A 23,799-nucleotide genomic window follows, 5' to 3' on the forward strand; every position below is an offset into this window, starting at 1 on the left:
CATCCTCGCTGAGCCGTTAATCTGCAGCCGAAGCTAATTCGAGCTGTTTCTTGAGTCGTATTCAGTGGATTGACTATATTTTGTTACTGGTAAGAAGGGGAGAGAAGGAGATGCGGACATGACTAAACAAGGAAGACAAACAGGAGATGCTGTGTAACAAAATTGGATGCGGTTCCAGTGGTAAATCTAATTAAAGGAACACGAAGGAAACCTGAGAGCAGTGAAGGAGAAACGCTAAACTCCTGAGAGATTACTGGAATCGGTATGATCACAATCACACTTGTTTGTGTTTGACTGTGTGTGTGTGTGTTCGTTCACAGTGTCCAGAAGCTTGGTGAGTTTCTCCAGAGTGACGAAATTGGAGACGACAGCTGGAGAAACGGAGACATGTCTGTTTCCCTGGAGGCCAGTAAAAAACACCTGGGGGCGGTGAGTATTACTGATACAAGATCAATCAGCGAAACTGATAACTGAGCACACACAAAAGTCTCAGTCAGGCAAGATTTTTAAGGAAAACTACTTGTTTTTCACCATTTTCTGCAGCCTGGATAAAATTTCTTAAAGTTCGGTCATTGTTCTCATGGGTAATGATAACATTTGCATACAAATTTGACAATGCTAGAGGCTTAGGGTGACTAATACATACAGTCTGACATGTTTTTAAATAGGATCCAGTTTAGCAAAATGTATTACTTGAAGTGAAAACATCCAAATATAATATATAAAATATATATGCACAGCTACAGTACATATGGTAACTGGAAGTTTAGCTCTGCTGTGGATAATTTTGGTGCTAACAATGAAAATAAGACCCAGATGGGGGAAAAAAAAGTTAATTTTCCTTTAATGTTTTATTTAATTTCTGTATCCAAATTGTACAATATGGTTATGATTGGATTTTCTTCCCCTTCGTGTGTTCTCAATTGACGTCTGAAGCACATGCAGTTTTTTTTCAGACTTCATGTTAAGTGACAACAGATTAATGAAGAGCTTCAAACAATAATAATAAAAAAAAAAAATCCAAACATTTATTCTGTATTTAAAACAAACGGTGTTAACAAAACGCGCTGTAGGTGCCAAGAAATCGCTTTCATGTGCCGAGTTTAACAGCCAGTGTTTCCATATGGTTGGATCAATGAGGTGTGCCAGATGACACGGCGCACACACATTCCTTCCATGTTACTCCAGGTGGACATTTGTCCTTTTCTATTTTAGTGATAGGTCCGTTTAACAGGGTGTTCAGGCTCGTTGTATAACTTCAGCCCTGAATCCTGCTGGGACGAGATCCTCCGAGGAGTATTTAGACAGTGACGTGCCATCATAAGAGCTCATAAGAATGAATTTTGGGAAATAAGGAAAAGAAAATGCTCTCAATATTATTTGAAATTTCTTGACAGAGGCTTATCTATGATTTGAGTCATAAAAACCTCAGACAGAATGTTTATGGTCTAATATTTTTCCTCATCTATTGGGCAATAAATTATTTATTATTAGTTATTTGTGGTCTAGTAAAAGAAAAAAAACATCTTTTAATCTCGCAACTCTCTGAACAATTGAAATACACTGATGTCAACCTAAAAGCCAACTGGATGTATCTACTCTGAATCAAAAAGCGTTCAACTGTCACCATATTTCACTTGGATTTGCTTGGCTCTAGGGATGGCAATGTCAGTTAGTCCATCACTTTTCTCCAGACTGAAATATCTCAAAGCTATCGGGCGGATTGCCATGACATTTTATACAGACATTCATGGTCCCCAGAGGATGAATCCTAATGACCTTGGTGATTTACTGACTTTCCCCCCTAGTAACCCATGAGGTCGACATTTGCGGTTCAGGGTGGAAGATCTTGACAACTATTAGATGGACTGACATGAAATATGCTACAGATATTCAAGGTCCCCAGAGGAAACATTTGAATGACTTTGGTGGTCCTCTGACTTCTTCTCTTGTGGTGAAATATCTCAACATCAAATTAACTGGCAGCGGATTAGTGAATTATTAGCTTATTTCGACAACGACTCAGAACAAAACGAGACTTATCTTTGAACGAGAGTTGGTTAGACGCAATAACAAACAGACCGGATCAAGCAAAAGATAAAGAAAAATGTTTTATTTCTCTTAATGGTACTTCCCATAATGTTGTCAGACACTTATAATAACAATACGAGTCTGTCAGTGGCGCTATCGTCCAGTCGGATTACATCACAGCCCGTTTCGCTGCAGCGCTCTTGCTCAATAGTGGACCAATTTCAAAAAATGGTGTCCCCATTAGTCAGTTAGACATAAAAAGATGGGAAAACTGGGTCCAAGTTGAAAAATGTCAAAGTTTCCCTTTAATACTGTAGCACTTTGAGTTTCACTGTGAATGAAAAGTGCAGTAAAATTAAACGTATTATTATCTTGTTGAGGACGTTTCACAGAATTAACCCTTTCATGCATAGCGGTCACTACAGTGGACAGCTATTCAAAAGCCGTTTTCTTATATGTGCATGGGGTTTTAATGGTATAGTTGCACATCAGCCAACACAGCGGATTCTAGTGTGTCATCCCATACACTGCCATCCATTGGCCAGCCTTTGTAAGTGCAACACAAATTTCTTAAAACCAAGATGGCCGCCTGCCGGCCGGAAATGCTTCACAGCTCAGGAATATCTTGCCAATCCTTCGATAGTAATAGACCCTTGCAGGTAAATCAAATTTTGTAATATCAAGTAACAACTAAGGAGTAATACAATTGTTAAAATTTCAAAATCAAAAGTATTGATTTTATGTTGGGAGAAAATGACGATTAATCATCTGTTGGACAAACTCTTTGCAAAATGCGTGTTTTAAAAAAAAAATTAAGTTCAAATATTTTTTTTCATGCCTAAAGAGGAATAATTCATCATTTAAAAATGTTTTTCTTCCAGCTATAATCAATATGAGCTTAGAGTTTGATATAAAGTGACATGTAGAATTGTTCCTTTACTCAAATCTTATGTCAAGTTATTTCCACAGTACTAATCGTCAAGTTAATTTCACTGTGGTGGTGGTGGTGGGGTGGGGGGTGGGGGGGGTTATAGAGCATCACCACCCAGTAAACTGCAGCCCAGACTTTAATCTTGTGGCTGTCTGAGGTTTCAGGCAACCGAGTCACATGGTGACTATTATGTTGCAGTGGGATTATCACAATTTGTGTCTAAAATGGACAGTCGGGCCACAGGGCAGAGTGATTCATGAGTCTCTGTAGTTAGAAGTTAAATGTTTTTTAAATAGGAGACACAATGTCACAACACTGCAAAACTGATTTTTAAAAGTATTTTTTTTAAACATGCATCAGGCAGTAACTGAATCCAACAGTGTTCTTGTTTTCTGTCTCTCTCATCTGTCGTCACTTTCATTATTTGATTATTTCTACTTAATGTGAAATCCCCATTTGCAGCCATTCTGTAGCAGCTGCATTATGAAGCCATTATATTGTGGTAATTACAAGATTCTCATTTTTTAAAAACAAATTGTAGCAGGGTAAGTGGGTGTTAAGTGACACTGCTTTGTTTTTATTGCACTCAACTTCCCAGAACATCGTTTGTTAATTATTTGTGTCGTTATTAGCATGAATTCTCTGTAAGTCTGTGCAGCGATCGATGCTTCCTCCAATTACCCAATCTGTGCATTTATCCCAAACCAAAGCTAAACTTCTCAAAACAGAGAAGAGAAGCTTTCATGAGCAAGATATATTATTGAATCACTATTGTGTTTAATAAATTGTATTTTTGAGTTATATCATATCAATATTAATGGTCTCCAGAGGAGATGGTCTCCTGTGAGATGAAAATGTTCCTTACCAGCACTTTGGTAATTGAGAAGGTATCTTGAAAAGTGATACACAGATTTTAATCAAATTTGTTAGACATTTGTAGTCCTTATTAGTTCCTAATTTATTCATTTTTATTAAATCTTTATTTAATCAGAGAGTCTCACTGAGATTAGAGACCTGAGAACAATGAAACATGAACAACACAACTACACAAGAATTAATTAGAACAGTGACGAGAGTTATAAAAACATCAAATAACAAAACTTTAAAATCTCCAAGAGGAATGAAAGACGAAGACGTTGGAGGGCAGTTTGAAGTTCATGTCATTTGAAAGGTGCGTAGTACCTGAAACCAGTTCTGCCAACATAAGTTACTGGATTGTGTAGATTGAAATGAGAGAAGAGATGTGAACTTTATAGATGAATATCATGAGATGGTTATTTCTTCTTGTCCGTAAGAAAGTTCACTACAAAGAACAATGAATACCAAACATGTCATGATAATAAATTGTAATGCACTATGATGAACAGGGGTCAACTGCTGGAGGGATGACGGGGCAGTGTGAACGTCTTCATCCAGATGTTTCCTCTACAGTAGTTTCACTATCAGTCAGTTTTTTCACTTGCACACAAGAAATGACGGAGGATGAATGCTTTATAATTTGATTGACTCTATAGCCATTACAGCTGGTTAGACTTTAACAAAAGCACAATCATCAGCATGTTCATATTATTGAAGACAACAACAAAGATACAGCGATTCTTCTCGGTTATCCAAGTCATATCATATAGAAGTGTTAAGTCAAATGCAGTTGTTTTGCCTCGTCAACTGAGCGCTTCTAGATGTTCTTGTTGATATTGGTGCAAATATCTGTCAACAGTTCACAGTGCAAACTAAAGCCGGTGATACAAAGACAACAGGACTTCACATGAAGTACAAAGACGCTGATGTATAGTGTGTGTTTGTGTGGCTGGGGACTGGATAGATGGTCAGATAGAGGGATAGCAGGATGATGTGGTAGAAGTGGTATTAAAGCCTTTGGGGCAACATCCTCTGAGCTGAGATCCGGGGGAGCCCTTCATGTCTTCTTCTCCCCAAGGAACAAAGCGGATGGAGGAAAGCCTAAGTTTATTAGTTAATGCTAACTTTAAATCTCTCCCTTTCACTCCCCTCTCTCTATTGTCCCTTCAATACCCCCCCCCCCCAAGACGAAAGCCATCAACAGGAAGCAACCCATGCGCTACCAGATGGACAACTACGAGCAGCCGACCAGGCGACAGATGAGACCCACAGAGACGGAGGATGTGGCTGTAAAGGTCAGGGTCAAATTCACATTTTTTGGGGGGACGGTTAAAGCAGGGTAAGGTTAGCAAAACAGTATGAAGTCTCAAAGGACAGAACTGCCAATGTCCAGTGTTAAAGGTCCAGAAGATATATGATTTTAGACTAAATATAGAGCGTAGTGACATATCAATTATAGGGCTTGTGTCATACTGGAGAACTGTCAATGAACTTGGCTGGTTTTGGCAGGACTGACTGTAGTCTCGGAGCAATGCAGAGGTCATACAGAATGAAGGACTTTACGATAGAAATGTGTGTTCCTTCATGGAGGGTGCGATGTGTGAAATGTCATGAAAATAAAAACATTAATTATATTATTAAAATAAATCAGGCTAGTTCTTGCAGAGTAACATTTTTAAAATAATTATAAACTTAAATGAAACAATTATGGAACTTGAAATTGACTAGTTTGACTTGACTTGTTTTCACTCTCAGAGATGTTCATGCCTTGTCCTTTCTTCATCCAGACACACAGGAGATGTGATCATATACAGCGAAACAAAAGGTTAAACACTAATTTAACATGTCACAATTAAAATCCCCCAACGCTCCTTTCAGTACTGTGGATAGCGCCACTCGGCCAATGTGCCAATACACTTTATGTCATTCTTGCAAGTCGCTGTTTAATTAATCTGTATGAGCAGTGTGCAGCAAACTTTGAACAGAAAATAATCACAACATGCAATAGACCAACATGCTGTCATCATAAAAGTAAATAAGCTACAGTATATGCCTAAGGTACTTGTCAGACTAAGACAACAGTTTGCTTTGATGACGGACTTCTGTCTTGTTTTTCTGTTTTCCTGCTGAGGGGTCATCTGCGGTGTATAGCCCCTCTTTTACCCACATCAATCTGAGCAGGGAATTAGGAAACCCCCGGTCAATTAAGTCAAGTCAATTTTATCTTTATAGGTCCAAATCACAACAGAAGTTTATCTCAGGGCACTAGAGCGGATCTAGACCGCACTCTTTAATTTACAGAGACCCAACATTCCCCCCAGTGAGCAGCAAAGAATAACTCCCCTTTAATGGGAAGAAACCTCAAGCAGAACCGGGCTCTAGGTGGACGAGTTTAGATAGAAAGAAGAAGAGAGAGGGGGAGAAAAGGACAAAGAAGCACAGCAACAACAATAATAACAGTAACAACAATAATAATAATAGGAATATGACTAATAATAATACTAGTAGTAGCTGTGGTCACCTGTTAGTCGAGAAAGCACAAAACTCCGGGGAAGAAGCCCAGTTAGTAACATGCATTATTAACACGGCATCTTCCAAGTTATAATCTATGTGATGACACAGTAAATCACATCTAGGCTGCGTGATTTAAAGCCTGGATGCGGTGTCGTCCCTAGCGACGCTATTGAGCGCTGAGAGTAAAAGTTCATTTCTGATTTTAAAGTTGTTTGACTGTTCTCACATTGCAGCACTTTTTTAAATAGCCTATTTTTATTTTAGATATTTCATGCGGTGAAGCAGCATAAATCACTATGAGGGGGATGAATTTTTGTCTCCATCGGGGATAAAAATAATTCAGCAGAGGCAGCGATATCTCCCTTCCAGCGAATCACACCCTGCCTTTATGACATGATGCTGCTGTTTTGTCAACATTTTTGGAAAGCAAATCAGGTGGTTGTCAATGTCAGAGGCAGCCGATCGGTCTCCACGAAGACTTTAGAAGGAGAAGCAGCTTGTAAAGGAGGTCAGAAGAAGGTTGTCGTCTCGTGGTCAGACTAATTGAGGTCCAACTGAGACACTGAGCAAGGTGGTTAAAGTCAGCGATGAACTCAGCTTTCCAGACTCCTGCTTGGCACTTTTACAGTCGTCTATTAGTGATGAAGTCTAATTAGACCTTTGAGGATAGATAAGTTTAGGTACAGAGGTGCAGGGTTGCCATTTTCATGGACACGGCGAGAGGGGAAATGAACAGAAATAGATTATTGTGAAGAAGAAGAAGAAGAAAATAATACAAGAAACTAAAACTAAGATAGCTACATTTATGCAGTGAAGTCCTTTAAAAAAAACAGATTTTCACTTGGATTTCTGTATTTTTATGCCTCCGTGCCGACGACAGCCGAAGCCGGAGGTATTATGTTTTCAGGTTGTCCGTCAGTCCGTCGTACTCTCATGAACGCGATATCTCAGGAACGCCATGAGGGAATTTCTTCAAATATCCACTTGGTTTCAAGGATAAACTGTTTTTGGTGGTCAACGGTCACTGTGACCTCACAAAACATGTTTTTGGCCATAACTCAAGAATTCATCCGCTAATTTTGACAAAGTGTCACATAAATGTCTAAGAGGATAAAATGATGACATTTTATATCCAAAAGGTCAAAGGTCAACTTCACTGTGACATCATAATGTTCTGCAAAAACACTTTTCTGGCCTTTATTCAACACTATAACTCAGGAACAGAAGAGGAGATTGTGACCATATTTCACATTTCGTCAGATTTATTGTTTAGATCTTCTGTGTGTGAATCATCCACGTTTTATAATTTGTAGCTTCTTTGCAGCAGCGTCCATATCTGAAGCATCGTCTGCTGTCATGGCTGCAACTTGGTGTTCAATCAGAATCAACTTTATTGGCCAAACATGTGAACAAATACAAGAAAAATACACTTAATACCTTTTTATTAAATTCTATCAAAGTCTTCACTACAAAAACAGACATGGATGTAAACTGAGACGATATTTCTAGTTTCACCCGATTTACTGACAAATTTTTATTATTCAAAATAAACAAATTTATTTTTTTATGTCTTTTTTGAAAAGTAAAAGCCAAAAATAATGATCCCTGTATGTAAATTCAGCTTTCACCAGCAGTTAACACCTAGATTGTGGACAATATAATCAAAATATGCAGCTTAATCAGTAACATTGGTCGTATTACAAAGTGGATCTGTACTGATATATCACTGCAACTCATTTATTTTGCTCGTATTTATTTTAAAACGACTTGTTACATCAAGTGTTTCATTCATTAACATTCAGACACATGACAGCTTCTCCTTAATACCAAGATTTATTGAACTCTATCAACAGCTGTTTCATATCTTCACTGTTTGTACATTCATGGCTCTTTTGTAGCTGCATGGAATCATACATGCAACTTGTGTTTGTTTGTTTGTGTGTGTGCTTGTGTGTGTGTGCGTGTGTGTGTGTGTGTGTGTGTGTGTGTGTGCGTGTACTCTCTCCCTTCTCAGGAAGTGTAGGATTCACACGAGAATTCGTTGCCCCTTAAAGGGCCTTATGAATGAGTCCAACATTTTCTCAGCCCCTCTGTGAAGGCTGCTCTTCCTGTCTCATCCCTGCGGAGTGAAACTACCGACCAGACAGCGGTCCGCTAATTAAAGAGAGAGAGAGAGAAGATAGAGGCTTCTTCATACTGTAGAAGGTCTTCATTGACCTGTCAGTGCAGGATTTTATCAGTTAACCAATTAAAGCATTTAATAAAACACTTTTCTTATGAATTATATGGGCAAAAGCATGTCATTCCAAAATCGTGGGCATTTACTCCCGTTAAGCCACAACAGCATTACTGAAGTCAACCACGAATGTTTTGATCATTCATTTATGGAGCTGGCTTTGTTTACATTGTCACGTTGACACTGGAACTGTTGCTACAAATTTGGAAGCACATCTGTTGTCTAAAATATCATTGTGTGCTGTAGCATTAAAGGCACCAATATACTCAATCAGAACTGCTTGTCAGGTGGGTGAACAGCTTCTGAAATCCCCCCCCCCCCCCACCCCAGTTTTTTCTCTAGCTCTGCTTTTTTTATTTGTTGCGCAACTATTTCTGCCGCTTTTCATGTGTATGACTCAGTATAGCACCATGTATGTCTTCCAGGAGTACAGGAAATGTGCACTGTTATCTCCATATTTGAACAATTATTGTTCATTTTCTCTCTCAACAATGCCTAACTTTTCACTCTCCCTCTGAGTGTTGCCATTCGTAACGGCTATAAACACTTTTGCCGACACAGTTGGACAGCGTGTTATGGGAACTAGTTTAGCTTTTCTAATATTCTGTGATCCACACCAGGAAAAATAACCCAAGACCAATATGGACGGGGGTGACCACATACTTTTGACAATTATGTGCAGGTTTTTGCAATGGTCCAACACTTTTGTTTAAGACCAAACCCTTGGAAAAATAATGACATTCCCATCAGCCTCAGCTATACTTCCTGTTCCATGCTAATTATCAAATGTTAGCATGCTAACACACACTTAGATAACGAACATTATACCTTCTAACCATCAGTCTGCAAGCAGGGTCACTGTGAGGACGTCGTCATGCTAGTGTTAGCATTTAGCTTAAAGCATTTGCATTTAATGGCTGTCAACTGTTAGCATTTTGGTAGTTTTGTTTGTATTAGTGATGAAAATATTGTAGCCTACTAATCAAATGAATTGTTGAGATGTGGGAACACAACGACAGTCACAGTGTTGTAAAGAAACCAACAGTTTAGCCAGATTATCTAAAATATGTGATGATGTTATCGAATCATTGAAATGTTGGTGATTAACCTCATTGCACAAAAAAATTGTCTGCACACAACTACAGTAAGTACGGTAGTTTAACCCGGAGGTCTGTTTATATATCCTGATGGATGTTTACAACATCCAAAGAGGGTTGAATCGAGGGCAACTGGACTTGGTTTTAGATGCAGTCATACGAGGGGCTTGTTGGGGAGTTCCAGGTATTTAACTTCTGCAGGGTGAATAAATGCACCAGTGGTGTCAAGTGTGAACGACAGTTGTTGGAGTTGTCACCAATGAGGCCAAATGTGAATTGTTGTTAAGTCTCTTGGGAAGGGATGAGAGGACAGCATCGTAGGTGGCGGTTAAGTGGTTTGTAACCATCATAAGTGGTTTGGATGAGATGCAAAACATCTTCAAGAATCTACAACCAAGTCCAGTTTCCCTCGACTGAACCATGACCCTGATGACTGAGAATCTTTACAGACAGTTTGAGTAATGTGTGTTCCCAACCTGTTCCTTATTCTCAGCAATTCACACGACTAGTGAAATGTTAATGTTATGGCCAAAACTAGGAAAGCAAGTGGAATTATCCTTTAAAATGTGTGTCATTCCCCCTTTAATTAATATAAAGTTAATGTCTTTACTTTTCACAGCAGTAGTTTAAAAATATTTATATTTCATCTTTCATTTTCTGTGGTATTAAAAAGTAGTTTGTAGACACAAATGTTCAAGATCATTTCCTGCAGCGTTCTACATTTTGTATTAAATCATCTTTTTTCTTTTTTTTTTTTTTTTTAAATTATACAGCAGTGACCCACATGTAACCCCACATTTCCTTATTTTAATAGAGTTTCACTCCCTCTCTTACATGTCTCCTCTCTGCTTCCGTTCTCTTTCCCTCCCCTTTTTGTCTTTTAGATAATATCTGACTTTGCTTTCCCTTTCTGTACCTCATCCTGCTTTTGACATGCTTCAGTTTTCTCTCAGTAGCCAAAACATTAATCTGATTTCCTGGTTTGTTTTCCTGATGAGTTTATTTAAGTATTATTGGAGAGGTGTAAGAGTTACATGTCATATTGATACAGTGATGCTCGTAACTGTGCTTTAACTTTACATTTTCTGATGTTCCTGTAACATCTGATGAGATACTTGACTAATTTTAACCTTACATCATCTCCTTCCCAAATGTCTAAACCACCAAAGGATTGAAATGAGTTTTTAGATCATCTTATTATAAAGAAAGAAATATGCTTTTATCTCCAAGATGCCTTTTGGGAGCTGTGTCATGGAGGAGAAGGGAACTGTGGAAGAAGGACTTGGGGGGATTGTTGGATAAAATAAACATAAAATAAACAAATGCTGTAAATGCAACAGATGGGAGTAATGTAAACAGAGTCCTAGTGGGAAGCAGCAGGCTGATAGATCAGGAAACAGGGATTAGATACGAAGGCCGGTTACACACTTCTCTGCTGTTGGATAATTATCTCTCTTCCTGGGACGTTTAGACTCAATGTAACTCACATGTGGACAATTTATAGTGCACAGCAAGCAAAGCTGGAACTTCTTACTGAAAATTTACACCCACAAATGGAAGTTGAGGAAGAGAAAAGTGAGTTAAGATGCTTGGTTTTGCAGGTAGCAGGTCAATTATTCCATACAAGCTGTGTCATTCTGGCCTCCCGAGTCAGTAGACAGAGTCAATTATTTGATGCAGCTTGTGTGGTTTTGAAGCTACTGTTCGGAATCGGTTATCGACGCTATTAGCTTAGCTGCCTCCGTGACACAGGTGTGATTTTTCTTTGGCATTTTTGTTGTAGACATCACTGTAAAATGGTGGCATTTCTCTCAGCAGCTACGTTAGCGTTGGAAGTGTTGACAACTATGTTTTGGTTAAGTAGAAGCGTTATTATTCAGCAGACATTCATCACACCATCTGACAAGCTTGATAAACCAAATTGAGGGAGTGTATCTGTTGTGCAAAAACAACGTTAAGTAAATCAAAAGGTGCCGTTTTTATTTATTGCAATTATTATTGAATTATCGGCAGGTTTAAAGGGTTTCTGTAGGTGTAGTCAAGTAGGAAGTGTCATCACATCAGAATTGGATAAAATGGCCCATATGCCATATTTGAAAAATAAACAAATAGATAGATACCTTGTTCCCCTGCTCATAAAAACAGACACGAGCACTGATCAGATCTTTGCAGCCTCAGAGAGAAAATAAATGAACGACAGCAGCTGCAGATCTTGTGTAATGACATTTTGTTTGTCAGCGTTCGCTGACATGAACTCTCCAGAGATATGCGTCACAGGACGACTTTTGGTTTAGAGTCCCACATACCATGAGCACAGTATGTGTTCCTGCTTGTGCAATGTGCAATGCAGTTATCTCTCAGCAGTGTCCACTGCAATGAACTCACAATTAGGGTTTCTTAAACTCTGGGTCAGGAAATCAAATGGGGTCACATGCGTTACTCTGGTAGGTCCACACATGACAAGAAAACAGCACGTAGTCGTGTGTTACATAAGTGTGTTTTTTACTGCATGGCGAAGACAGAATGAATCTTTTTTTTTTACGACCTGTTATAAAACTTAATTTTTTATAGGTTTAATTTTGTGGGGAAAAAAACAAGCTGCTAACTTTGCCTTTTGTACTGATTTTTTTCTTTTCTGTGTTTCTGTTCAGGTGAGCAATGGATTCTTCACCTGGGGAAGCAACCTGTCGACGCTGTCCGACATCAACATCCGCATCCCCACAGGTACGGTGGGCATAATTTGTCCAGTGATTTTGAATGCAGATATGAATATCCCACTATCGGTGTCTTGTCTTTCTAGCTTCAACGATAAAAACAAGCATATGAGCAAATCAAACTTGTTGAAGACAATTAAAACACCATTGTCACACACATGATCCTCTTTGAATCCAACAATTAGCCTTAAAATACAAACAAAAATTAAAAATAAATAGGCAGATAACAGAAAGAGAAACAAAACTACACTATGACAAAAAAGATCAAGTTTGAGGTTGTAGACTGAATGAAACTCAATCAAAATACACAATAAAAATACTGCCTTATGTAGAATAACGTTATTTCATTGCATTATAGTAGTAAACTTAATTAGTGATGAATAAGTGATCAGTTTTCAATCAGACACATTATTGTTTACTGAGACAACCATGTATTGTATCATCATTTTTCTTCTGAAAGAGAGAAAGTTTGTTTCACTGATCCACCATCTCCTCTCTGTATGGTATAAAATCCAAACTTTTGCCAAAATTGACAATAAAATATTTTAAAAATTCCCCTATTTTTAATGAAAATTTCCTTAAAATAAAGACTAATAATAGGACAGAGGGTGAACGACTCTGCAGCAACCTCCCTGAGGAGATCAGACTGACAAGCTCTTCTTTTAAATCCAGCTTTAAAACATCTTTTTATAAGTGAGCTTTTACATGGCTTGCGGTCTGAATTCACTTTCATCTTTTAAGTCACTTCTTAAAACCTATTTTATTGATCATTGATCATTTTAATTATTTTATATTGTGTTATTTCACTTATTTTACTCTTTGTCATATGTAGCTCCTTTTGCTTCTATATTTCCTTCCCAATATTGTATAACTTTTAAATTTGTTTGTTAGACATTGCTTGTCTATCATTTTTATTTAGTCTAGTAAAGCACTTTGAACCTTGAGATACTTGAACTCCTCTTGTTCACGAGTGAGCGTGAGGTTGACAGGTTGGATCAGTAGTGAAGAAAGAGCTGAGCCAGAAGGCGAAGCTCTCAATTTACTAGTCGGTCTACATCCCAACCTTCACCTATAGTTACAAGCTTTGGGTAGTGACTGAAAGACTAAGATCATGGATAGAAGCAGCCGAAATAAGTTTCCTCCAGAGAGTGTTGGCTCAGCCTTAGAGAGGAGTTCGGACATCCGGGGGAGGGGGTTCAGAGTAGAGTCGTTGCTCCTTTGCATCGAAAGGAGCCAACTGAGATGGTTTGGGCACCTGGTTAGGTTGCCTCCTGGACACCTCCCTTTGGAGGTGTTCCAGGCAACTAGTAGGAGATCCTGGGGCAGACCCAGAACACGCTGGAGGGACTACATATCTCTACTGGTCTGGGAACGCCTTGGGTTCCCCCAGGAGGAACTGGAAGGCGTTGCCATGGTGAAGCATGTCTGGGTTTCCTTACCCTGATGCCACCGTGACCTGGTCCCAGAAAATGGATGGATGGATGGATGGAAGCATATTGTAAATAGGCAATAAACCAATTAATTTTTCACAATAGAGCCAAAATGATGTACAGTATTTTGCAGACATTGTAGGTCTTCAGGGGCTACAGCAATTCAGAGACCGCCAAACCAAATTTAACCTCCCAGGCGCCTCCTTCATCTATCTACAGTGATGCTCAACAATGAAAGGACATGGCACACCTTCAGATTGTTAGCCTTTGAGCTAAAACTCAAGCTAAATCCAAAGGTGTAGTCTCTAGGATGTACAATATCCTGGTCAAAGCCTCCTACAAGGCCCCTCCCTTTAGATACACTGCGGAGGAAGGATGGCGCGTCATCCCAATTCCTAAACTGGAAAGTCATAAGGACCAACATATCCTTGACATCAAGAAACCCAAACCACCAGATGATGCACTATAAACTTATCCGCAGGGCTTATCTCTCTCCCTTAAGGCTCTGCCAGATGAAAACCAGAGCAGACCCCTACTGTTCTTTTCGTACCGATGACACCATTGGCACATTTATTCACATGGCTTGGGACTGCCCAGAGGTCAAAGGCTTTTGGGAAAATGTTTCTCTCTGTTCTCTCCGCTCCGTTGTATCACAAGAGACATTACTCCTCGGTGATACCTCAGCACTGGAGTCGAACATACAGAGCCGCCGGAAACCTCCGCATTCGTCATCGATAAGAGAATGACTGTTGTCGTACAGAAAAGCATCAAAATCCCAAAGCATTACTTGCCGGGCAGAGTTGCTGGAAAGAATCAAGCACTTCCTTGAAACTGCATGAATTACTGGAAGTTGTTTTGGATTGTTGCTGCATTTCTGTTTGTTGCATGGAAGTTGCTTGAATATGGACGAATGCATGTTAACATTGCCCGTGATGTATCCACATGCATCAACAGTATGTATATCTGTGATACAGTGATATTTATAGATGTTTCCCTAAAATTTAAACCTCTTGCTTTTTTGGATGAGGTCTGGGGAATGGCTGCAATATTCGTTTTTAAAACATTTTTTTTAGTAGTTTCCTTTGTTTTGTGTTGTTTTCTTTGCTTGTTTATGGGTGGGGGGGCTCTCTGTATACTGTTGCCTTGTACTAGTTTGCATCTGTTTCATCTCTCCAGATCTTTATTTATACAATAAATAATTGATAACAAAAAAAATCCCCCAACTTTTTCTCTTCTGATGTTAAAAGTAGAAACCTCCTATATGAGCACCACAGGGTGTCTTATGGGACAGGAAGTCCGGTAAAAATAATCTTTTTATTATCTTGATTGGAAGTCTACTATTGTTAACGGATTCTTGATGAAAGAGCGGTCAAGTTGTGCTCAGTATTTTGAAAACTAAACTACATTTGGAGGAAAAGTTCTTTAGTCAGTAACCTGAAAAGTGCAGTTCATTCTCACGCTGTGAGATCGCCGTTAAAATGTGAATGAAACATGTCGACGTGCTGCAAGAGTATTACAGCAGTGCTGCGGCGATGTCACTGAAATACCAAGTGTCAGGAGACTAAGTCATGTTCGGGAAGCTGCCAACAAATGGACCGTGTTTGCATCTTTCCCCTGGGGAAGTGACTTGCTTGCTATCCCAGTCATGCTACTACTAAGACAAACTGGATTTGTTGTTCTGCCAACTGCTGGTGTAATGTTATTTAAAGTAACTGAAAAGAGTGTCTGGGTCTTTCTATGAGTCTGTGTTAGACGTTTTGCAGAGTTTAGTTCAGAGTAACTAAGTTAGACATGGAGTAGGTTCAGGTTCAGGGTTGACTTTTGGCATGTAGGGCTGATGGTGACATTTAGGGGATACATTATGAGGATTTGTATTTGTGTATTTGCAGGTTTTAAGAGTCTATATCAAGGCTCTGTTTGAGCTTAACTTGAGTATGTGTTGAAGTTTTTTCACCTCATCTGTCAGACAGATTAGTGATGGTTGTGTTGTTGTAGGGTATCATTTCTGACCTGTGACTCCACTTTTAGGTCTCAAAATTCTCATGACCCCAGTGTGCATTTGTCAAGTTGTCAGTGTGACATTCCTGTGTATTTGAAAGCATGTATGCAGTATTTACAAATGCTGATACATTCTATTAAGTTTTTCAATTAAGACGCCAAATTTTAAAGGTTTGTGTGTGTCCACGCTCGTATTTCAGATTGAATTTCAGGTCCAACATGTATGGATGTATTTGAGAAGCTGACATTTCGAGTGAAGAACTAGTAAAGTAGTGAAATCTAGTAGGGATATGCAGAGATCCCAGTATTTGTATTTGTATTTGTATCTGTATTTGTTGAGGCAGCAAAAATTATTTGTATCTGTATTTGTATTTGAATAAAAGTGGAAAGAGGCTTAAAAATCCTGTTTTTGTTTGTATTACACTTTTAATTTTAGAAAATTATTATGATTACTTATTTATACACCCATAACGGAACTTCAAAGGTGATTATTGCTTTTCACTTTTCATTTATTGCCTAGTTTTTACAACCTAACTTTGTGGAAAGGAGAAGGGGAACAACAGTTCATGGAGAGTCTTTAAGAGCACTTTACTTGTTTACATGTCAGTAGCTCAACTTTATCTCTGGGGAACACCCCCAACAAATAATAAATAACCATTTGTGCTTTGCCGAATAATGTATTTGTATTCGGGCACACCCCTAAAATCTAGTTTGTCACATGGTTTGTTAATGTAGCATCCGGCGCCAGCGGAAGTCTCCCGAGGGAGGGGTTTCCAAGAGCTGGCCAATCAGAACAGAGTGGGCTCATGAGGAGGCGGGCCTTAAAGAGACAGGAGCTAAAACTGCCTGTTTCAGACAGAGGCTGAACTGAGGGGCTGCATAAAGGACCAGTATAAGATAAATAATGAGTTTTTTTTAACTGTAAATCATGCAAAGATATTCCAGTAGAGCCCCAGAATAAAAATATAGACTTGGAAATGTGCATGACATGTCTCCTTTAATATATTGTACCAGTCTTAGCTATCTACGACCCCATCTCCCAACCCCAAAGTTGAGAAACCCTGACATATAGTGTGTCTGTCAGTGACAATTTATGTTTTCAATCTAATCCAAATGTCTCATTATAATAGATTCAGACATCTTTTTCATTATATTAGACATAGACAACACCAACATGACCCAATCTCAACCTTTTCTGTCTGCTCAGGTCAGCTGACAATGATCGTGGGCCAGGTGGGTTGTGGGAAATCTTCCCTGCTACTGGCCATGCTGGGCGAGATGCAGAGCATCGATGGAAGAGTCCACTGGAGCGAGTAAGACAACACTGTACAGAACACAAAACATATAACATGTCAATTATGTTTTTGTTTTTTTTATTCATGTTTTGTGCAGTTATTTGTTTAGATATTGTTTATATTAAAAAATGCACATGGGGTTTAAAAAATATATATGTTTTTACGATCATGGAGGCAGGCACAGCTGTTTAACGGCAGGGTCGTGGCCCTCGTGGGCCCTCTGTGATGCTGATGCTGCTCAGGATCCATCCATCCATCCCTTTGTGAGCCTGTTGATGGTACTGGAGTGAAAGAAAAAGAAACAAACAAATAGAAATGGCAGATTAACATCCTAAACAAAAGTCCTTCATCCATGTCGATTTTAAAGCTTTTCCAGAAACAATCCATCTTATAAACGGCTCTGTGACTTTTCATGTCAGTACCCGTTCTAATGCTAATCACATCCATTAATAATGTAGGCTGAAACCTTTTATTTTTCCTGAATATGTGGGTGGACTCATTACTTCTCATTACTAACAGTTTTCCGTTACGATATATGTGTTTTCAGTGATCTTTTCACGTCTTTCCCTTCTCTGTGTGCCACTTTTTCTCTTTTTCTTGCTTTCAAATGTCACAAGACACCTGCAGGTCCCTGTGAACTAAAATTTGTTTTTTAACCAACTAATTTTAAGTAAAAAAGTCTACTTGGATATTTTTACTTTATTGTTATTTCTGTTTTAGTTTGATGTTTACAAGGAAACACTTTACCACACACATCCAATGTTTGATTGTATACAGTATGATTTTTATATTTCTCTGTAATTTCTAAACTATGGACAAATATTATAAACTGTATACATTATGATGTTAATATTATCTTGTTTATTCACAGAGTAAAAAGCTTGAGAAATACAGTCCGACAGGAACAAATTATCCGTCCATTAGCATCAAGTGTCCAGGAACAAATTTCAGTATGATTTAATTTTCTGCTCTGATGGTTATAACAGAATTAAATGACCGTTTGGGTTATTTAATCAATTCGCTTCTGCACGGAAAAGGTTTTCATTTGTAAAATGAATGATAAAAAAAAAATCAGTCATAGTCATATTTCATAGCTTTTGAAAGGGATGTGCTCTCACTCTGAATGTATCTATAAGACGTGAGGATATTGAATAATACTAAAGAGGCTCGTCTGTTTCCATCGCAGCAGACGAGTTTACCTTCGTCTCACACAAAAGCACAAAATTACAGCTTGTTTAAGACACTGAGTTAAAATTTTGGAGAATAATAACTTAGCAATACAAAAATTATGACAAAAAAAACTCACACTCCATTCACAGATATAAAATGTAAAAGTTTGGTGTCCTCATGGCTTAGGGGTCAGCAGGGGTCAGCAGGGGTCAGCAGTTTTTTCAGGATTTTTCATTGCGGGGCCGTTAACCGGTGCAGTGGAAAGGCAGGCTTTGATATTTAGTTTATTTCTTTTAATTCATTTAAGAATAACATAGATTTATAACACTGTTAAGGACTATCTGAGATGGGAAAATGGCATCAACACACCATTTCTGTTAGATTTGTGTTTGTGAAGAACAAATCTGTTATAGTTGGACTTCACACCTCAAACTTTAACCTCTGGGACGTTTATAAGACTTAATTTTCAGCACCATTAACTGTTCAAATAGCATGGCGCAACCATAGTTTTAATGCCTCTTCTCGTGTAGGGGCGGTATTAGATGTATGTAACGGTTTTAATGTAAACTATGAAAGTCAAAACTCTCATCAGGGGGCCAAGTATTTTTTCTGCAGAGCCCACAGGCCGCTCTTTGACTACTGTTGTGGAAATTCTCATCGTTGCTAAAGAACCACACAGAGAAATAAAGAAAGCATTAAACATTGTTACAGTTGTAGACACTACAATCCATCACACCATCAGTAACAATTATACAAATGTCCAAACACAAAATAAAAGTACAATCATCTTGTATTAATGGAGAAAGATCTGTGAACACAAACCAAACAGCTTTAAACATCTCCAGTAGGTCCCCAAACTGTTACACCTTCTTATAAACAAGTAATGATCCCACAGAGACGTCATGGTCAATCAATCACTTCAAACAAAGACATCCTTCAACTTTAGCTTGTCTGGGTACCTCATGATCCACACAGGTTATAAAACAGGAGGCTTAAGACAAAGATATCTCCAGTTGACCCCAGAGGTCAGCGAACAACCCTCAGATAGAAACAAGTTCACTAGTTCAACTAGGTGTAGGATTTCTTCACCAACATGTACATCAGAATGACATTACATCACATTCAGTTGAAAACATTTGTAACATATATACAAAAGATTTATAAAATGATAACCTATTATTTAATTTTCTCTCACACTAAAACTTGCTTAGGCATTGAGACGTCCTTCTCAACATCTCGGTTTTGGGACCTTCGTCGCATCTTTTCTCTTCCTCATATCACGTCTTCTCTCGTAATGGTGCTATCTAATATAAAGATAATGAAAATACAGTAAAAGGTACAACTGTAAACATCATGGAGGACCCTCTTCTATAGTTACATGCAGGATGGAAGGACTTCTGTGATAGTTTCCACTGTATCTTGTCACGTTACAGGAATAAAACATCGACGTCTTACGATCACAACAAAGCATCAAAACTGCTACTTTGCTGCCACTTTTGGTGGATTAAAACAATACAGCTGTTTCCCGTTAACGTCTCTTTAAAGAGAATTTTGCTCAATAGATTCCCATTTTTAATTAGTTAAGAAGCTAATAAGCAGATAGCATTATTTTCCAGTTTGTAGTTTTATATTTTAAACCTTTTTTTTTGCCTGTAAGACTATTTGAAGGCCACGTAAGCCTCAAAATGTAGCTGAATGTTATTCTGAGGATTACAAACTTGTTATAGGTGATATAGAGTGAAGCGTTTTACAGTGTGACATCAAACTATAAGGCAAAGACACGTTGTAATCTTACAGAGCGTCAATCTACGCCGCTTTATCTGCAATTTACAGACTGAAGATGCAGATCATAAGAGAATAGCTGCACACTAACCTTTGCCTTGTGTGTGTGTGTGTAAATGTGTATATATGGGTAAGTGCACATTTCTGTTTATGTAATTGCACATATACATGGATATGTGTGTGTTTGATTATGTGTGTGTGTGTGTGGTTTCTGTCTCTTTACCTCCTGCCTTCTTGCCACATCAGGCTGCCTGATTGTGAGCGGGTCCACGAGGGGAACTTCAGGTACTTTCTGTTCTCTGGTCCTTTCCTTTCTAAAACATAATCATTTACACACAGTATAAACATTGATTTTATTTTTAGCGACTTAGCAGATTTCTCTCATCCACAGTTTTTGATATCAAGTTTAACTAACGTAAACTCCTGTATTGCCAACAGTAAAATGCAGCAAAAAAAAGGCCCTGAACAGATGGAAAGTGTCAGAAACTAACATCAACAGATTCACTTATTGTTCTCAGTGACTACTGGTGAAGTTTTGCACTCAGCTTAGTTCAATTACAGAGTCTTAAAACACAGAAGAAGACGTACAATATGATTTTGTTGCTACTCCTCCTGTGTTGACATGTCAGATAACCCCGTTTGCTTGGATCTCTAGAGACGCTCTCCATCTGTTGCGGGCTGCAATATTTATTCAAGACGTATCAACAGTCGCGAATACACCCAGAATCAGACCCAGAAGTCGAGCCAGTAAGTGATGAGAACATAAACATGTAGAGTACGTCATATTTAGTTCACCAGACACATATTATCCATACTAATACTATGAGCAAACACAATGTGGAGGGACAGGAGGCCTTTTGTAAACTATATTTCAGTAAACAATAGCATAACTACGAAAGTGGCTCTCAATCATTTTGACTTATAACCCAAAGAAAATGAAGCACTGTCTACTTGTGACTCCTTGTCACAGGTTTTCCCATCAGTGTGGGCAAAATGATAAATTAAATAAATAAATTAAATTTTCCAGTGCAGGTTGTTTCATTTGAAGGGTTATTAGAGGACTTAAGTATTTCACAAGCAAAAAGTAGAGAAAATTAAGAAGCACATTAACATAATATATATTTTTTTGCTAGCATATGTCTTTAATCATCTCAGATTTATGTTGTAATCCCCCCGAGGGGTTTGACATTTACACTGGAAACCACTGACTTAGACAGATTCTGACCTTTTCATGACTGTATTCAAAAAGGTCAAAGGACCATTTCCTTTACCGGCTTGTGCACAAACAACCTGAGGACTCCGTAGTACAGTAAACATATGTGTATATTATTTCAACAGTTAAATTATTATAGTTTTTCCACATGTAATACAGTCATTTGAATAAAACGAGTACACGTAACCTTTACTTCTTAAAAACTTTCACTTTTCAGCCACATTTATTCCACTGTCAGACGTCTTTTTACCTGCAAATCACCAAATTGATACATCGGCTTCCCATCAGGCTTAATTATAAGGTTCTTGTTTTTTACATATAGAGCCCTGCAAGATCAGGCACCTGTGTGCATCCTTATATCTCCAGCAGGTCACTGAGGTCTTCTGACCAGGGTTTACTGGTTGTCTCGCTCTCGACTTAAAACAAAAGGTGATCGTTCCTTTGAAGCTCCGACACTGTGAACGATCTTCCACTAGACGTACGATCTGCTGTCTCTCTGTAGACCTTTAAAAAGCAGCTCAAGACTCGCTTAGTGCTGTCGAGTGTTTGTAATTCTGTGTGTTTTTAATATCTCTTGTTGCGTAAGTTTTATTGTTTGTGTTTTACTGTTTTATTTTTAACACTTTTACTTAAGTGAAGCACTTTGTGACCGTGCTCTGTAACTTTATTTACTTACTACGACCCTAAAGGTCATTAAAAGGCCATAGACTGTATAAAAATATGGACATGGTTACCATGACGTCACTCGTCGGTTTCTGAAGGGCAGTTTTGAAGCTCAAAGTGAGCCGCTCCGGCCGTTGCCATCTTGGCAGTGCATGACTCTGCCTAACTCCCAGCCAATCAAAAATGGGCAAAGAGGCGGGCCGAATGGCTGAAAAAAGCCACCTAGCGGCTGGCGGACCTGTCACTCAAAGCAGCCATGTCCTTCATTATGCATAACTTTACAGCTTAATAGAATTTAAACGGGTGAGTTATAAAAAAATTCACCCCCCGTACAGTTGTCATGAAAGGGGAAATTAGCTTTAGAGACCAGGCTGTAAACATGTTTATTTCTGCTGTAAAGTTGGGCATTTTAACATGGGGGTCTATGGGGATTGACTCGCTTCTGGAGCCTCAAGTGGCCATTCAAGGAACTGCAGTTTTTGGCACTTCCGCATTGGCGCAATTCATTTTTCAGCTCTGGAGGTTGCCGCTTGGTAAACGCCAGAGTTACACATTATATGTTTGCAAATTCAGCTAAAATCTACAGGTCTTACTTACATACTTTGTGCAGGGCCTCATTCTGTAAAAGTCCTTCTGAATATACTTAATCCTTGAACTCGGGGCATCATTATCACACACACACACACACACACCCTCGAGCGCATAAAATATTAGACCTCATTGTCAAAGAAGCCACAAAACCTAATTATCACAGACAGACAATGACTGCATCACTTACATGGCTCTTCTTTTCTGGGTGGGAAGGTTAATTTGATTAACAGTTGGCAGGCTAACATCATGTCTTCATTGTCTGAGGTTTGGCATGAAAACACGTCTGTCTCTTCTCTGTGTTATATCTTTCTCTTCCCCTTTTTCTCGTCTTCTTCTTTCTCTTTCTTTGTCCTTTTTCCGTCTTTTGTCGCATATTTTAACACTCTCTCACACACACACACACACAGATGCTGTATATATGCACACAGTTGATTGCTTTAGGCTTATTCTAACACACTGACTGGTGGCTTTGACAGTTGGTCAGAGACAGAGGAGTCTGACGAAGACATCAGGAGGTATAGGTTCTTCTTCATGTGTCCTGCTTCCTGTTTCGGATCTGATGTGAACCCCACCCCTCTCTCATTCATCTCTCTCCCTCTCCTACTCTCATCTGATTAACTTAACTTCATTTATCATCTTCATTTATCACAAGAAGAAAGTACTGTTTTATACTGCAGCCACTGTCCTTCATGAACACATACATAAACACCTTCAGGATTAATTGAAATTGTGCTGCATTAATACGTTTTTTCTACTCTTTCGTATATTTTTTTGGTTAAATCACATCTTTAAGCTGCAAAGTTCAATCCATCGTTAAATATACGAAGCAGTCGGAGCAGCTTGATGATCGCATCTGGATCTAGCAGAGTCTAGTCAAACTTCTGCCAGTCCTGCCAAAGCTTCTGTTATGCCGCCGCCGCAGCAGCAGCAGCAGCCTCGTGTTCGTATGTGTGTGTTCAGAAACAACTGCATCGGCCTTTTAGAGCGTACTCTCTTCTGCTCATCCTGTCACTCTTTTTTTCTTCCATCGAGGTGATTGTTGGTTTTGTGCTACGGTATCTGGTCCTGCAGTGGTTTGTGCTTTAAATGCTGGGAGTCGTTGACTTAACTCGAAGATGCTATGCTGACATAGATCTTTTTTTTTTTTTTTTACGATATATCCCTCTTGTAGCTTGAATCAGACTGTTATCAAATTCCCTCAAACTAAAACCATTTGTGCCTTTATATTTAGTGTCTTAAAATTAGGGATGCACGATATTGGATTTTTTGCAGATAT

General features: G+C 38.7%; 1 protein-coding gene and 1 long non-coding RNA gene across 9 annotated transcripts in view; one reads left to right on the forward strand and one right to left on the reverse strand.

Moving 5' to 3' along the window:
• Nucleotides 1-23,799, forward strand: part of abcc9 (ATP-binding cassette, sub-family C (CFTR/MRP), member 9) — an 81,664-nt gene that overhangs the window by 19,151 nt on the left and 38,714 nt on the right. For 6 of the 8 annotated variants that reach the window (XR_006400465.1, XR_006400466.1, XM_044342922.1 and 3 more), the window contains exons 15-19: nucleotides 321-429; nucleotides 5,008-5,115; nucleotides 12,319-12,391; nucleotides 17,017-17,122; nucleotides 20,303-20,341. Coding sequence is in view for 5 of the 8 variants with exons in the window: in XM_044342922.1 (XP_044198857.1) it covers nucleotides 321-429; nucleotides 5,008-5,115; nucleotides 12,319-12,391; nucleotides 17,017-17,122; nucleotides 20,303-20,341 (435 nt within the window). In the remaining 3 variants the exon portion in view is untranslated. The remainder of the gene's footprint in view (nucleotides 1-320; nucleotides 430-5,007; nucleotides 5,116-12,318; nucleotides 12,392-17,016; nucleotides 17,123-20,302; nucleotides 20,342-23,799) is intronic. The other 2 variants (XR_006400467.1, XM_044342925.1) reach the window with 1 other exon arrangement.
• LOC122974875 lies at nucleotides 17,047-20,352 on the reverse strand. Its single transcript, XR_006400468.1, has 3 exons — nucleotides 20,280-20,352; nucleotides 17,269-17,385; nucleotides 17,047-17,133 (listed from the first exon to the last, which is right to left on the reverse strand). It is a non-coding gene; the product is annotated as an uncharacterized LOC122974875 (long non-coding RNA).

The sequence above is a fragment of the Thunnus albacares genome, chromosome 23 (genome assembly GCF_914725855.1).
Source record: "Thunnus albacares chromosome 23, fThuAlb1.1, whole genome shotgun sequence".
Classification (NCBI taxonomy): Eukaryota; Metazoa; Chordata; class Actinopteri; order Scombriformes; family Scombridae; genus Thunnus; species Thunnus albacares.